Raw genomic sequence first — 15747 nt, 5'->3', positions numbered from 1 at the left:
TAGGTATTAATTTTAGACATGTTTGATGTATTAAAGGAGAAAGTGGGAATGAGGTAGGATTTGAATGAAGCTATGTTTTAGAATTTTATTAGGATTTTAGATATGTTTTACACACTGAAGGAGAATCTGGAGTATCGTAGGACATGATAGGAGCTACATTTTTAATAATATTTTAATAGTAATTTTAGCTGGAGAAGATTAGTTATAAGTTTTATACTGTATGTTAATTTTATAATATATGATATGTTAATTTTTACTTGTGAACCGTTTCGATAGATTCTGAGCAACGGTATATAAAAGAAGTTAGTCAAATAAATAAATAAATAAATAAACAAGGGTTATACATATACACACAGAAGGAGAGGAGTGGGTTGGGAGAGGAGGTGCTCTGATCCCCCAAGGCACTCCCTCAATATGCACACACCCACCCATACCACTCACACCAGCCCCATAACACATACTCACCACCCCCACACATGAGGGGCAGGGGATATAATGGAGCGTGCATCTCTTTCTGCTGTATGCAGGCAGGTCTACAGCTCGGGGTCATATCAAAGCTCATTTCATTTGGGACATGGCAGCCTCAATGGCCAACTTGCGAGTGGTCCCTGTGGACGAGATTTGCAAAGCTGCGACATGGAGTTCCCTCCACACCTTTGCTTAACATTACTGTTCAGACAGAGAGAGCCGACGTGACAGCCATTTCAGTCAGTTAGTCTTGCAGAGCCTTTTCAGTTACTAAACCCAACTCTTCCTGCTTCAGGCCCTGCTTTCAGGTTCAGGCTGCCTCCTCTTGTTCCAACAGCACTGGTTGTTGTGCCTATTGGTTCCTAGTTAAGTGCTGTTTGTGCGATGTTTGTGTGGGATCAGCCTGTAGCTAGGTATTTACCCACATGTGAGGACCACCATCCTGCTTGACCTAGGAGAAAGCAGAGTTACTTACCTGTAACAGATGTTCTCCTAGAACAGCAGTATATTAGTCCTCACAAAACCCGCCCACCACCCCACAGAGTTAGGTTTCTCCTGGGTTTGTTATTTTCTTTTTGTCATAATTATATTTTACAAGACTGAAGAGGGACTCCGTGGGGATGCGGGGATAGTGGCATGCTGGGCATCCTCAGTACGCTTGGTCAAAGTTCTAGAAACTTTGACAGAATTTTCCGTGCTGGGCTCTATCTGATGATGTCACCCACATGTGAGAACTGACATCCTGCTGTCCTAGGAGAACACCTGTTACAGGTAAGCAACTCTGCTTTTTGTCATCTACTAAGTTACTTTGTTTACAGCAATCAATTGCTTTCCTCTCCCATTCTATCAGACAAAAAATGCATGCAATGCAGAAAAACTCAAACAGCATATATCTTTTGAAACATCTCTACATATTTTTGCAGTTAGGGGAACAAATATCACCTGTGCTGGCATACATGCCATCCCTATTAGAAGATTTCAGCCAAGACAGCAGATCCAATGAACAAGAGGCAAACTCCAATAAGGAGGTCAGCATACCACATCTTCTATTGCACCACACAAACTAGTTCAGCACCAAACATTGCACCGCATTGCTCTCTATCAAAGACAGCCTCTTTAAAAGAAAATGTATAAGTATGAGAATCTAGAGTATGTTTGTGTTATTTAATTAAAAAAAAAGTAATTTAAAAATGTATAAGTCGCACTATTCAGTGATATAGGCAACTTACACTTATACTGTACATAATAAAACATAAAATTGTGACAAATCATAAAATTCCAAACAAGTTCAAATTAAAACAATACTAAACATCAAATTAAATAACTATTAAATTATTAGAATAAAGTACTAAAAACATGTAAACATTTAAAACAGTTCTCATGCTAGACAGTCGGTACAATACAAAATTGTATATTCCTCAAAAACTCCATTGAGGTCAAGTTACTGAATCAATAAAATTAATAAAAGGCTTGTTTAAATAAATGCATTTTGAGTTTTTCATAAAAGTTTTCGTACAGGCTTGTTGTTTATGCAACTCTACTGGCAGGAGGTTCCAAAGCACCACATCATCTATAGAACAAAACCTCTCTCTACAAGTAACCCAATAGATCATTTCATAACTAGGGACTTCAGATCTTAAGGACCTTACTGGATGGAACATTTTTAAAAGAGAATGTAGACAGGGTAGAGAACTGTTATTCAAGGCTAAATGAATGATAACTAAAATGTTATATTGAATTCTAAAATTAGCAGGTAACCGGTGCAAAGCATTCAACAATGAAGTAATATGTTCGTTGCGCATCGTGCATGTCTGAATTCTCGCTGCCAAATTCTGTATCATCTACTAAATTGCTTAAATAGTATAGGCAGGCAAACTTAAAACAGAGAGTTGCAATAATCTAAGCAAGGTAGAATGAGAGCTTGTACAACCATCCTAAAATCTGAAATGTCTAAGAAAGGTTTTAATCTACAGTGCACTCATAGTTTCCAATAAGACTTCCGGACTAATGGTTTAACGTAATCCCTTAAAGTGAGATCAGAATCAATAATAACTCCTAATTTTTTTCCAATTCTCCCTATTAGTATTTGATATCCTTCTAAAGTAAATTTGAAATTAAACCATCTGCCTTCCTACTAAGGAAACGTATCTGTTTTACCGAAGTTAAGTACCAATTTATTGTGTGCTAACCAGCTTTTGATTGCTGCCATGTATATTGTTAATGACCCAATAGTGGTACTAACAGTAGCAGAAGAAGAAAAAAAAAATTGGATGTCGACTGCATAGTGAGAATAGTGCAGACCCTGACCACCATGCAATTTATTTAATGGCTGCAAGTAAATGTTAAATAAAATTGTAGAAAGCAAGGAGCCCTATGGAACACCCTGTTTCAGAGTTGACCATGTGGAAGTCATAGAACCACTCTTGACCTGTTGGGTTCTATTTGACAAAAAGAAAGAAAACCATGTCAAAACAATACCTCCAATACCAGTATGTGCAAGACAACTAAGTAAAATATTGTGATCTAGGGTATCAAATGCTGATGATACATCCAATAAAACTAGCAAAAAGTTAGTACCTTTACCAAATCCTTGTTGAATATTTTAACCCATGTTGTCAATTATCCTTTGCAATCTGACTGAGGGGAATGCGATAAACCACCCCACAATTCCACTTTTCTGTTTGTTTCCATTATAGTTCCACTAGCACTATCATACAGTAGATGTCTAAAAGCAGGTTCCCATCCACCAGAAAAATGCACTGAACATTCCAGACATGGCAAACAGGAGAATGCTTTCTTTTTTGTATTCTTATGAGAAAGGCAGCTGCGGCTTTGCTCTCTTCATAAAATCATTCCTGAGAACCAAATGTCATGTGTACTGTCAAAAAGCATTCTTGTCCTAGTAGAAACATAAAGGTTATCTATCTGTTTAGGAGTATTTTAGAATGATTTAATAGTAGAGATGTTTATAATAAGCATAATCTACTCCTAGTCCAACCGAAAGATTTTTTAGTATAATAAGCTTAGTACATGCTGTTTTGCTTCTCTCTAATTATGTTCATTTTTTTTTTTATAACCTGTAGTGTTTTGGGCTTCTGGGAGTGAATGGAGCTGGTAAAAGTACAATATTTAAAATACTGACCGGAGACATGTCTCCCACAGCAGGACGAGCAGTAATCAGGACACTCACAGGGTAATTACACAGACCTGAATATTATGTGGAGAATTTTCAATAATTTGTCTTAATTTGAGATAATATTTTTATTTATATTATATATTTTGCATTAACTGTTTGATTTTATGGATTAATTGCATTTTTTTCTCTATTATATACAACCTTGGGTGATCCTATGTGGATGGGGAGGTGGTTTAGAAATCTTTTATATAAATAACATAATTAATTAATTTTATTTTGTTATCAGAAAAAGCTAATGATCAAAACTAGAAAATTGTCAGTATGATAAACACACTTAACTTTTCTCAAGGAAGGATTTTCTAAAAATTATTTTAGGGCCCATTATTATTGAGAATTGTTACAAAGAATGAGCAAAGTGTTCTGAAAGCACATTACTGGCTGTAGGGTTAAGTGGACTGAAATGTTTAGTTCTGCTTTCCAGGACAATTAATTCAGTATGGATTTGAACCACAACAATGGGGGCAAGGGGGAGGAAGAAAAATCAACAGTGTCTCCAGGGGACAGAGTCCATGCTAGGGATGTGAATCATTTTTTGACGATTTAAAATATCGTCCGATATATTTTAAATTGTCAAAAATCGTTAGAGGCGATATATAATAGGAATTCCCCCGATTTATCGTCAAAAATCGTAAATCGGGGGGAGGGGAAGGGGGAGTGCGGGAAAACCGGCACACTAAAACAACCCTAAAACCCACCCCGACCCTTTAAAATAAATCCCTCACCCTCCCTCACCCCCCCCCAAAATGTCTTAAATTATCTGGGGTCCACTGGGGGGGGGGTCCCGGTGTGATCTTCCACTCTCGGGCCACGGGTGCGTTGATAGAAATGGCGCTGGTGCTACCTTTGCCCTGAAATGGCGCTGGCCATATGGCCATATTGCCGTATTGCAAAATGGCGCCGGCCATATGGCCGGCGCCATTTTTCATTACGGCAACACGATTCGAGTGCAGGAGGTCGTTCCCGGACCCCCGCTGGACTTTTGGCAAGTCTTGTGGGGGTCAGGAGGCCCCCCCAAGCTGGCCAAAAGTCCCTGGGGGTCCAGCGGGGGTCCAAGAGCGATCTCCTACGCTCGTGACGTCGGGGGACAGGAACCAAAATGGCGCCGGTGCTACCTTTGCCCTGTCATATGACAGGGCAAAGGTAGCACCGGCGCCATTTCTATCAATGCACCCATGGCCCGAGAGTGGAAGATCACACCGGGACCCCCCCAGTGGACCCCAGATAATTTAAGACATTTTGGGGGGGGGGGTGAGGGAGGGTGAGGGATTTATTTTAAAGGGTCGGGGTGGGTTTTAGGGTTGTTTTAGTGTGCCAGTTTTCCCGCCCTCCCCCGATTTACGATGTACACGATATTTAAAAAAACAAAACCACGACGATCCAATTCCCTCCCCCCCCCCAGCCAAAATCGATCGTTAAGACGATCGATCACACGATTCACATCTCTAGTCCATGCCCAGGAGAGAAGGGTTAGAGCAGCCGTTGTAGCTGATGATTCGATCATTAGGAAAGTAGATAGCTGGGTGGCTGGTAGCCATGATGATCACTTGGTAATTTGCCTGCCTGGTGTGAAAGAAGTGGACCTTACATGCCACCTAGATAAGATTTTAGAGAGTGCTTTGGAGGAGCCAGCTGATGTGGTACATGTGGATACCAATGACATAGAAATGTGCAGGTGGGAGGTTCTGGAGACTAAATTTAGGCTGTTAGGTAGGAAATAGAAATCAAGAGCCTCCAGGGCTGCCTTCTCAGAAATGTTCCCCATTCCACACGCAGGAACCCAGAGGCAGACTGAGCTCCAGAGTCTCAATACATGGATGAGGACTTTAGATGTATTAGGAACTGCATTATGGCACTCTATGTAGCCACCTAGTTTGCCTAGTTTTTTCACCACCCTGACTGGGTTCCATGTTGATAGTAGTTACCAACCAGGAAAAGGACCTTAGAGTTCTTGTGCATAATACCTTGAAATATTCAGCTTAGTGTGCGGCAGCAGTCAGAAAGGCAAATACAATGTTAGGAATTATTTTGAAAGGAATAGAGAGTAAAATTCAGAGTATCATAATGCCTTTTTATAGATTCATGATACAACTGCACCTCGAGTATTGTGTGCAGTTCTGGTCTCCCCATCTCAAGAAAGACATAGAAACATAGAAAAAGTACAGAGATCTCCCTTACTGGCTAATTGTAAAAGGAATGCGCATGTGCCCATAAACACGTATATCGACGAGCGAGTGGAGATATGCTGCGATTTTATATTGTGCGTGCAAGTACGCACATATCATTTAAAATCCCTCTGCCATGCATATGTGTGCACATAATCTTAAGAGGCTGCTTGAGTAAATATCCTGCGCATACTTCCACTAGGGCTTTAGCGGCTTTTACGCACATATGCAGGCGGATTTTAAAACATGCTCGTGCAACGGAAAAAACAGTTTTTCCAATTAGGCCACCAGTTTGTCCAGTTGATATTGAGGTCTTCAAGATCTCTCTGGCTCTTCATCCTGTAAGTACCCAACTTGACCCCGAACCTTCACACTGTGCTGAAAGCCCTAAAACTCAAGATCTCTAGACTTGCTCCTTACGCAAAGTTACGCAGGATAACACACGGACGCACGCCATTGTCAGCTTTTTTAATATTCAGAGTTACGAGCATACATCTTAGCCCCACCCCAGAATGCCCATGCCCACACCATTCCCTTTTCCACCCCCTTATTCTTGACACGCACATGGGTTTGCACACGTGTACTTCGCGGATTCTTAAAATTCGCATTGCTCGCATGTGGCCCACATACGCCTTTTTTTGCGCGAGCAACGCTTTTAAAATCTACCACTTACTGTAAAAGGCTAAACAGATTAGGCTCTATAGAATGATTGAGAGGGGATATGATTGAGATTAATAAAATCATGAGTGGAGTGGAATAGGTAAATATGGAACAGTTATTCGCTCTTTCAAACACTATGACTATGGGACACTCTTTGAAATAGCAACTGACAGATTTAAAATAATGTGGGGTGTATTTTTTCACTCAGCGCACAATCAAGCCATAGAATCTGTTGTCAGAGGATGTAGTCAAGGTAACTAACATAGGCCTGGATTTATCAAAATGCACTAAATATCGCATGCGATAGGAAAAGGGGCGTGTCTTATGGTAATAGGCTGTTTATTGCAAAGTGCAAGCCTTAATTTTTCAATCAATTAATTATTGAAATGCTTTACTGCTCAGACTGCCTCATTCAACACTCCGTCCAATACAAATTATGCAAAATTCTGCTGCACGACTACTTATAGGTACCAATAGAAAAGAACATATTATACCAAAATTAAAATAACTTCATTGGTTACCAATTGAACAATGTATGCAGTTTAAAACCCTCTGTATTCTTCATAAAGCAACACATGAGGAGAAGGTGAAATGGCTGAATGCTGCAATACGGGTACATATACCCCAAAGAAATGTAAGATCTGCCAATAAAGGCCTACTATCTATTCCCTCGATTGTTTTGGCAAAATTGACTTCAGTGAGAGAAAGAGCTTTGTCACTTGCTGCCCCAAAACTCTGCAATAAATTACCGGTTGAGATATGATTAGAAACAAACATAATAGCATTCAGAAAAAAAGTCAAGGCATGGCTTTTTCAACAAACATTCAATGAAGGCACCAGTATCTTGTGAAACAAGCACTATACGGAGATAAGTGCTAAGTGAGGTTGAGAAAAAAAGGGTGTTGAATGTTTTGGTATATGTTTTTTGTTTAGGCTTTTTATAAAAAAAATTGTAACAAATCGAATAATTTTACGATGTCTTTTATAATGTCTGTATTGATTTTTATTTTATTTTATATTGTTAAACTTTGTAAACCAGTATGACGATTTTTCCTATCACTAGTATAGAAAGTTTTAATAAGTAAATCTTAATGCTTTGCATAGGTATTACTGCGATAACATTTTTGCACTTTGCAGTAAGTACCACAACTGTTGCAATTCCTACCTACAACCACTGGGGAGCAGAGGGGGGAGGGGGAGAGAGACTTGCTATAAGGCCCTCATACTAGGTAGGTATTTATTATAGGAGGCCCACCTACTACTCGAGGTGAGGTTTAGGTATTAGTTTAGGGGTTAGGGGCCACTTTGACATGCAGAGTGTGACGTACGAACAGAACAGTGTACTCTTGTGAAGATTTGATGACCTTCAGAGTGAGGAAACTCACCCAAAGATGAGATTTTGCAATGTTCTCTCAACCTAGCTTGATGTTACCCAGGTAGAGATTCCATCAAGCTAGGTTGAGAGAACATTGTACAAATCTCATCTTTGGTTGAGTTTCCTCACTCCAAAAGTCATCAAATCTTCACAAGAGTGCACTGTTCTGTTCATACTTCGCACTCTGCATGTCAAAGTGACCCCTAACCCCTACACTAATGTTATTGTTTGGGATAGTTGTGGGTGGATCCTTGGGCCGGTGGCAGATGACCACGCCCCTGGGGGAAGATCCCGAGAGGGACCACCGGTCAGGCTCAGAGTTTAGAGACAGACACTCACTAGTTCTTTTATTAAACAGTATATTGAACCACCAGAGGTGGCAGTAGTGAGCTGGAAGCGCCTGGCTGGGCTGTAGTCCCTCAGAGACTGGAACAGCAATCCCAGGGTGGCAGAACTGTAGAGAAACTAAGTATAGTGAGTAGGCAGGGTATGCAGAGTTCAGGAAAAGAACCTTGATGGTAACACTCACACAATAGTCTCTTGAAGCAGCCCAGGAGCTGGAATGGATTAGGCCCTCGAGGAGCAAGTACTTGGTTCCAGGGAAAGCTCTGAGAGAGAGATGGTAACTCACTGGTGTTGTAGGCAACAATGACTTCCTGGCAGAAGTGGTATTCAGAAGCAAGTCCGAGAACGTGGGCCTTCGAGGAGCGAGTACTGGTTCTAGACTGTGACCTGAAAGGCAAAAGAGAAAGTGAGGCCCCCTGGTAAAGTCCGAGGAGGCAGAGTAGCAAGGTATGCAGAGAGCGAATCCCATCCGCAGCGATACCTGGAGAAAGCCCTTGCTAACTCGATTAGTTAGCGATTTCAGAGACCTTTAAATATCCAGTGATGATGACATCAACTCAGGGGAACGCCCCTGGGGTTCACGCTACTGCTGGTACTTGAGTCGGGGCCGCACTGTGCGCGTGCCCTTAAGCTTCAGGGAAACATGGCGGAGTGCAGTGTCTAGCCGGTCCGGGGACGCCAGAGTAGGTCGGCAAGATGACGCCACGGCAGCCAAACCTCCAACAAGCAAAGAGGGAGTCGCCAAAGAGGTAAGGTGGGCGGCAGCGACGGTTGCAACAACTAATATCTAAACCTCACCTTGAGTAGCTAGGTGGGCCTCCTATAGAGGTATATGGAAAAATTGGTAAACTCACGACTCTCAAACTACATTGAAGACAATAACCTACTATTCCCATCACAATACGTATTCCGTAAAACCTTAAGCACGGAAGCCCTCCTCATCTCCATGACTGATCACATCATCCTAGGCTTAGACAAAGGACAAGCCTTCCTTTTGATCCTACTCGACCTTTCATCTGCATTTGATACGGTCAATCACTCCCTTCTCATCAACCAACTAACAGCCATAGGTATTTCAGGAACTGCCCTATCATGGTTCAGAACCTTCCTCAGCAACAGAGGATATAAGGTTAAAATTCATAATAAAGAATCCTCACTTCACCCCGCATCAGTAGGAGTCCCTCAGGGCTCATCCTTGTCTCCTACTTTGTTTAACATTTATCTGTTACCCTTATGTAAACTTCTCACGGACCTCAATCTCAAACACTTCCTCTACGCTGACGATATCCAGGTCCTTATCCCCATCAAGGAGTCGCTCGCGAAAACATTGTCTCACTGGGAAACCTGCCTCCAAAATATCAAACAGCTTCTCACAAGCCTCAACCTAATACTAAATTCATCAAAACAGAACTTCTACTCATCACGCCAGAAAACAGCTCCCTCACACCCACTCATCCAGCCTCACCAAATACTACACAAGTGAGAGACCTAGGAGTCCTAATTGACAATCACCTAAACCTGAAAGCTAACATCAACAAAACCACCAGAGACTGCTTTTATAAGCTCCAAGTGCTGAAAAGAATAAGACCTCTCTTCCACACACATGACTTTAGAACGATTCTACAATCAATCATTTTCGCAAAGCTGGACTATTGTAACACCATCTTGCTTGGTCTCCCTTCATCACACACCAAACCACTGCAAATGGTCCAAAATGCCTCCGCCCGTATACTCACTAACACCAGGAGAAGAGAACACATAACCCCTATCCTGATGGGCCTCCACTGGCTGCCCATCCACTTCAGAATAATCTACAAGGCCATTCTCACCATTTTCAAAAACATCCATCAATTAGCCCCAATTGATCTCCATATCCCACTACGATTACACAACTCAACAAGACCGACAAGAGAAGCTTACAAAGGAAAACTTCAAGTACCTCCAGCTAAAACTACCAGACACATCACGCTTAGAGATCGGGCCTTCTCCACAGCCGGTCCAACTATATGGAACTCCATTCCCCCAGATCTTAGAATGGAACCCAGCATCTCAATCTTCAAGAAAAGACTCAAGACGTGGCTGTTCACACAGGCCTTTCCTAACTCCAACATTATTTAACTTCCATCAAGCAACACACTTCGCTAGTATTAGCATTAATAGCCTCCTCTTACAATGTTGTTATATTTATTAGGGATGTGAATCGTTTTCCATATCGTCTTAACGATAGAAATCGTGTGGCAGGGCAAGAAAATCGTCTTAGGCACGATTTTTTAGTTAAAAAATCGTTAAAAATCGTTTTTTCCGATTAGTGCGCACTAACTGGGAGTTAGTGCGCACTAACTGAAAATGATACAATTTGACACTTTTCAGGTCAGTTAAGGTCAGTTTAGGAATGAATATGTATTCCTATTGGCTGCCCTCTTATTTATTCATGTTACCAAGTTTCCTACTGACAGTATATGGGGGATGGGAAATGGAAACAGTTGGTAGCTTGACAAAACAAGTAATGTGATCAGTCAATGTGACTAGAACTTGTGCCCTAATCCTGATACCAGGGGTATTGTGATCTTCCTGCACACAGTGCCCTATCCCTATTAATACCAGGAGTGTTGTGATCTTCCTGCACACAGTGCCCTATCCCTAATACCAGGGGTGTTGTGATCTTCCTGCACACAGTGCCCTATTCCTGATACTGGGGGTGTTGTGATCTTCCTGCACACAGTGCCCTATTCCTGATACCGGGGGTGTTGTGATCTTCTTGCACACATCCCGATATCAGGGATAGGGCACTGCATGCAGGAAGATCACAACACTCCTGGTATTAATAGGGATAGGGCACTGCATGCAGGAAGATCACAACACTCCTGGTATTAATAGGGATAGGGCACTGCATGCAGGAAGATCACAACACCCCTGGTATCAGGGATAGGGCACTGTGTGCAGGAAGATCACAATACCCCGGAGGATTGAGGGTCAGGCAGCTCCCCCCTGTCTGTGAAGCCAGCCTCTCACTAGTAATGCAGGGAGGGAGCTGTCTCAGACTTCACCATCCTCCCCCCCCCCTTACCCACACACCATTCACTAGCTGGGACATGGGGGAAGTCAGGAGTGAGGGTCAGGCAGCTCCCCCCTGTCTGTGAAGCCAGCCTCTCACTAGTAATGCAGGGAGGGAGCTGTCTCAGACTTCACCATCCACCCCCCCCCCCCTCACCCACACACCATTCACTAGCTGGGACATGGGGGAAGTCAGGAGTGAGGGACAGGCAGCTCCTCCCTGTCTGTGAAGCCAGCCTCTCACTAGTAATGCAGGGAGGGAGCTGTCTCAGACTTCACCATCCTCCCCCCCCCCTCACCCACACACCATTCACTAGCTGGGACATGGGGGAAGTCAGGAGTGAGGGTCAGGCAGCTCCCCCCTGTCTGTGAAGCCAGCCTCTCACTAGTAATGCAGGGAGGGAGCTGTCTCAGACTTCACCATCCTCCCCCCCCCCCCTCACCCACACACCATTCACTAGCTGGGACATGGGGGAAGTCAGGAGTGAGGGTCAGGCAGCTCCCCCCTGTCTGTGAAGCCAGCCTCTCACTAGTAATGCAGGGAGGGAGCTGTCTCAGACTTCACCATCCTCCCCCCCCCCCCTCACCCACACACCATTCACTAGCTGGGACATGGGGGAAGTCAGGAGTGAGGGTCAGGCAGCTCCCCCCTGTCTGTGAAGCCAGCCTCTCACTAGTAATGCAGGGAGGGAGCTGTCTCAGACTTCACCATCCTCCCCCCCCCCTCACCCACACACCATTCACTAGCTGGGACATGGGGGAAGTCAGGAGTGAGGGTCAGGCAGCTCCCCCCTGTCTGTGAAGCCAGCCTCTCACTAGTAATGCAGGGAGGGAGCTGTCTCAGACTTCACCATCCTCCCCCCCCCCCTCACCCACACACCATTCACTAGCTGGGACATGGGGGAAGTCAGGAGTGAGGGTCAGGCAGCTCCCCCCTGTCTGTGAAGCCAGCCTCTCACTAGTAATGCAGGGAGGGAGCTGTCTCAGACTTCACCATCCTCCCCCCCCCCCCCCCTCACCCACACACCATTCACTAGCTGGGACATGGGGGAAGTCAGGAGTGAGGGTCAGGCAGCTCCCCCCTGTCTGTGAAGCCAGCCTCTCACTAGTAATGCAGGGAGGGAGCTGTCTCAGACTGGTCTCAGGGTTAGGGCACTGTGTGCCGGAAGATCACAACACTCCTGGTATTAATAGGGATAGGGCACTGTAAGAGATGACTGTAGTAGATTGAATAAAGATCTGATGTTTCTGCTCTCCTCACACCAAACAAAAACAACACACAAGCAGAGAAGCCCTTCTTACAAAGCTGAGCTAGTGAGTTAAGTAGGAGGAAAAGTAAACATACTGGTGCCAGTGTGGCTACTTAAAAAATACACTTACCAACAATCAATTACATATATTTGAACTGTGTACAGTTCCAGCCAGGACCACCTTTCTAAAATGCACAGTGATTGGCAAATTCAACATGCACTAGCATTTCAGGTGCCTGCTAACAAAAATAATAAACAAACAAGTTCTAGTCACGTGAGTGCTGATCATTACATTACTTTTTTTGTCAAGCTTCCAACTGTTTCCATTTCACATCCCCCCAACCATATTGGTAACATCAATAGATAAGAGCACAGCCAGCCAATAGGAATACATACATACATATTCATTCCTAAGTGACCTTTACTGACCTGGGAAGTGTGAACACTTTGTTTCATTTTCTGTTGGTGTTCGTTAGTTTCCAGTTCCATTTCCCATCCCCCCAACCATCACCTCAGTGGTAACCTTGGTAACATCAATAGATAAGAGGGCAGCCAGCCAATAGGAACACATATTCATTCCTAACTGACCTTCAGTGACCTGGAAAGTGTTTATTTGTATCATTTTCAGTTAGTGCGCACTAAATCGAGTTAGTGCGCACTAACTCGAGTTAGTGCGCACTAACACGATTTAACGATTTTTAACGATAAATCGTTAGAATTTCTATTGTATCATGTTCTATAACGATTTAAGACGATATAAACATTATCGGACGATAATTTTAATCGTTGAAAAACGATTCACATCCCTAATATTTATATAATTATCTGATCTACATTTCCCTTCTTACTCCAAGTTATTGATTTCCTTGTTACATGTAACTGCTTTTCTGCACTATTGTTCAAATTGTAAAGTTTATTATAATCGCACCCCTGTTTCTTGTGAACCAGCATGATGGGACTATCGTCTTGAATGTTGGTATATAAAAAAACTTAAATAAATAAATACAATAAATAAATACCTACCTAGTATGAGGGCCTTATAGCTAGTCTCTCTCCCTCTCTCTCCTTAAAATGCTATTTGCTTAACACAAATGAAAAAGGTGTAGTTAAGATCTGTGTAAAAGCTGTCGATATGGCTTCGCAAATCCAGCCTACTTGGCCAGATATCCCACCCCAAACTCCTCCCCTTTTCCTAATTTGCATTGCACCATGCGTTAAAGGTGCTTTTCGCATGCGAAAACGCCATATAGCACTTTGATAAATGACCCCCATAATGAGATTTAAAAGAGGATTGAACAAGTTCCTGAAGGAAAAGTCCATAAGCATGTATTAGGCAGGTAGACTTGGGAAAGCCAGCCCTTATCGCTGGCAGTGAGATACAAGAAATAGATCAACTATTTGAGATCTGAGGATACTTGTGACTGGCCACTGTCAAAGTCTGGTTGCTGGGCTCAATGGACCTTGGTCTTACCCAGCTTGGCACTTTTTGTGTTGTTAGTCAGCACTTTTAGGGTAGCCAGGCTTCAAATGGGGATTTAAGGAACTTTTAGGGACATGCATGATTGAACAAATGGCATGTCTTCCATCTCCACTAAAATAAAATTGTTTTGCAGGATTGAGCAGTTGTTTTTCTTGAAATGAAAGGTTAGACATCAAAATCAAATGCAGGATAGCTGGTCACTTTAACCAGTGCCATTTGGCTTTAATCATGCAATATTTTTCAGTTGTGTCACATTCAGAAATGTTTTGTGAATTCCTTTTATTCACGAGTTTAACTATTCTCTGTTTCTATGGAAAACAGATATTTGTGCATGTGCACGTGCTCCATTTGATTCATCGCCATGCCATTTAGACTTTAGGGCTAGATAAATCAGTTCTATATGTTATCTATACCAAAAAAGTGATTTCTTAGTCAGGAAAACTTTACCACTTTAAGAGTTATTATTCCCTGAAGGCATGATTTACTAATTTGGGACAGTCCAAGGTATTATGGTTTGCTGCTCAGTAATAAATCTAACCCTGCCAACTCCAGAGGTGATGGCATCCTGCTCACTCAATAGTGCTCTTGTATTCTCATTGAGATGAGATTGGAAGCCGTCCTGGAGAATATCAATTTGAGCTCTATTTGCCCAGATCATAAAGGACAATAAAATATTTGTAATTAGAAAAGCGAGGCAGGAGGAAGCCTATGAGCCACAGAGTTTATTCCTGGATCATCTTCCTCTGGCAACTTTCTAGTGTGCACATTTCCAAACTCCAAAGCCCGGGGCTATTTGCAATTCTGCTTCCTTCACTTGAATTCAGCATTAACGGTTAGACAGTATCAGGAGGATGTCAAAAAAAGGAACGATTTAAAGTTCTCCCCCAGAACCATTTCAGCAAGGAATAAGAGAGATCAAGAACACAGAATGCTTAACGATAAAATCGGTAAAATGCTGCAAGTTTCAAATCGTAGTGATTTGGGGTGTACGGGGGTTTCCTTTCTGTTTGCTTGTGTTTGTTTTGCCTTAGGGTGCGTCATTGTAAACTAGCACGCACTACAAACCCCACGAATAAAACTTTTAGAGAAATGTCCTAGGCTTTGCTTGTATTTCCTCTCCCCCCCTTCCCCCCCCCCCAACAGACTTCTGACCCCATTTGTGGGTCCAAATGGAGCAGGCGTGCTCCCCAGTCACCCTTCCCTGCTGGTGCCGTGCTCGTTCATTTTTTCTTTTGTTTTATTCCTTCCAGCAGGAGTCCTCCCCTGACCAAACCCACAATGAAAATGTTTTAAAGAAGCCCCGTAGGTTTCCCTTTTCTCTGCCTGATCCTCTCCTCGTCTTACATCATCTGGATGTCACCGGTCTGAAATACAGCGCCAGTGAGGCAGAAGTGACTTGGATTGCTTCCGTCCCATAAAATGTGGGGGTGGGGGTGGGGTGAGATACAAAAGATGGCTTCTCTAAAAGACTGTTTTCAGGGGTTTAGGTGGGGGCGGAAGGTGTGCTCCTGGAAACAAAGAAATGACAAAAAGAACACAATTTCATTTGTTTTTTTTCTTTCATTTCGTTCCTGTAGTGTGCTGTCCAAAATAAAGGGACTGATTCACTAATGTGTGTTACCATTAGCAAGGCTACCACACGTGGCTGCTCAAAATGTTAAAATAGGTTATTTTATCCAGTTCATGAAGGCAAATGATTCACAAAGTGTAGGCATTCTCTGCATATTACTAGTTGTACACCACCCACTGCATTAACC

The 15747-nt window shown here is 42.9% G+C and overlaps 1 protein-coding gene across 1 annotated transcript in view; it reads left to right on the top strand.

Moving 5' to 3' along the window:
- Positions 1-15747, top strand: part of ABCA13 (ATP binding cassette subfamily A member 13) — a 929477-nt gene that overhangs the window by 771204 nt on the left and 142526 nt on the right. Inside the window, exon 49 of the mRNA XM_029587089.1 lies at positions 3552-3661. Within this exon, the coding sequence (XP_029442949.1) occupies positions 3552-3661 (110 nt within the window). The remainder of the gene's footprint in view (positions 1-3551; positions 3662-15747) is intronic.

The sequence above is a fragment of the Rhinatrema bivittatum genome, chromosome 2 (assembly GCF_901001135.1).
Source record: "Rhinatrema bivittatum chromosome 2, aRhiBiv1.1, whole genome shotgun sequence".
NCBI lineage: Eukaryota > Metazoa > Chordata > Amphibia > Gymnophiona > Rhinatrematidae > Rhinatrema > Rhinatrema bivittatum.
This window is presented reverse-complemented; position numbering and strand designations above follow the sequence as displayed.